Source organism: Adiantum capillus-veneris, chromosome 14, assembly GCF_014529385.1.
Source record: "Adiantum capillus-veneris isolate H3 chromosome 14, ASM1452938v2, whole genome shotgun sequence".
Classification (NCBI taxonomy): Eukaryota; Viridiplantae; Streptophyta; class Polypodiopsida; order Polypodiales; family Pteridaceae; genus Adiantum; species Adiantum capillus-veneris.
The window spans coordinates 94,447,337-94,448,183 of NC_140944.1; the positions used below are offsets into that span (position 1 = coordinate 94,447,337).

Genomic DNA, 847 nt, shown 5'->3' on the forward strand with positions numbered 1-847 from the left:
ACGTTTGTTAGTATATGCCCCCTTTGGAGCCTTCTTTGTCAAAGTGGTCTATTGAGATTGTATCCTTGTTTTTCAAAGTAATCTATCCTTCTTTTTCAAAGTGTTCTTTGCATTCAAAAAGAAGAGAGAGGATTGAGAGGAGAGAGAGAGAGAGGGAGGGAGGGATTGAGAGAAAAATGGTATCCTATAATTGAAGGTATTTGTGTTCTAAATTCAAAGGTGAGTGCCATTTTTTTCAAAGATGAGTGCCTTGACTTGTCCATGTTTGAAATTTGCTACAGTTGAAGCCGCTTGTTCTTGCAAGGTGCAAAGGGTGCATGATTTAAAGCCCGCAAAAAATCCCCTCTAAATGAAAGCATTCTCAATCATTGAGTCGCAATAAAGTCTGTATTTGTGTGCTGCACAAAATTGAGGTGTAGGCAAGCATGGAGGGCGGAAAGCTTCCCCACGTACCTGAAGAGGTTTACTTTGAAGATAGCCTCTTTCCGTTGACATTCCATCCGAGGCATGCAATTGCAAAAGAGGAGTTGCATGCATGGGCAAAGAAGAGTCTCAACCTCCACGACATAGAAGCGTTGCATAAGCTTCGCATCGATCAGCTGGCATTCACCATGTGGCCGATGGCGCTAGTAGAGCCGCCCAATCGATTACTGACATTGGGGAAATTCATGTTTTGGCACTTTCTGTTCGATGATGAGGTGGACCGTTGCACCGCTGAAGATGGTGGGTCACTCCAAGTGGAGAGACTGTGCAAGCGCATTCTCGATGCTCTGTTTGGGGACGATGAGACAACACCCCCATTGTTAGAAGGGAAGGATCCGTCCTGCGTTATTGTGGCTAGAGAATG

At 44.9% G+C, this 847-nt stretch overlaps 1 protein-coding gene across 1 annotated transcript in view; it reads left to right on the forward strand.

Moving 5' to 3' along the window:
• Positions 1 to 425: 425 nt before the first annotated feature.
• The window catches only part of LOC147442782 (sesquiterpene synthase 6-like), a 1,041-nt gene continuing 619 nt past the window's right edge, over positions 426 to 847 (forward strand). Inside the window, exon 1 of the mRNA XM_086529433.1 lies at positions 426 to 847. This exon is cut by the window's right edge and continues 619 nt beyond it. Coding sequence (XP_086385559.1) covers positions 426 to 847 — 422 coding nt within the window.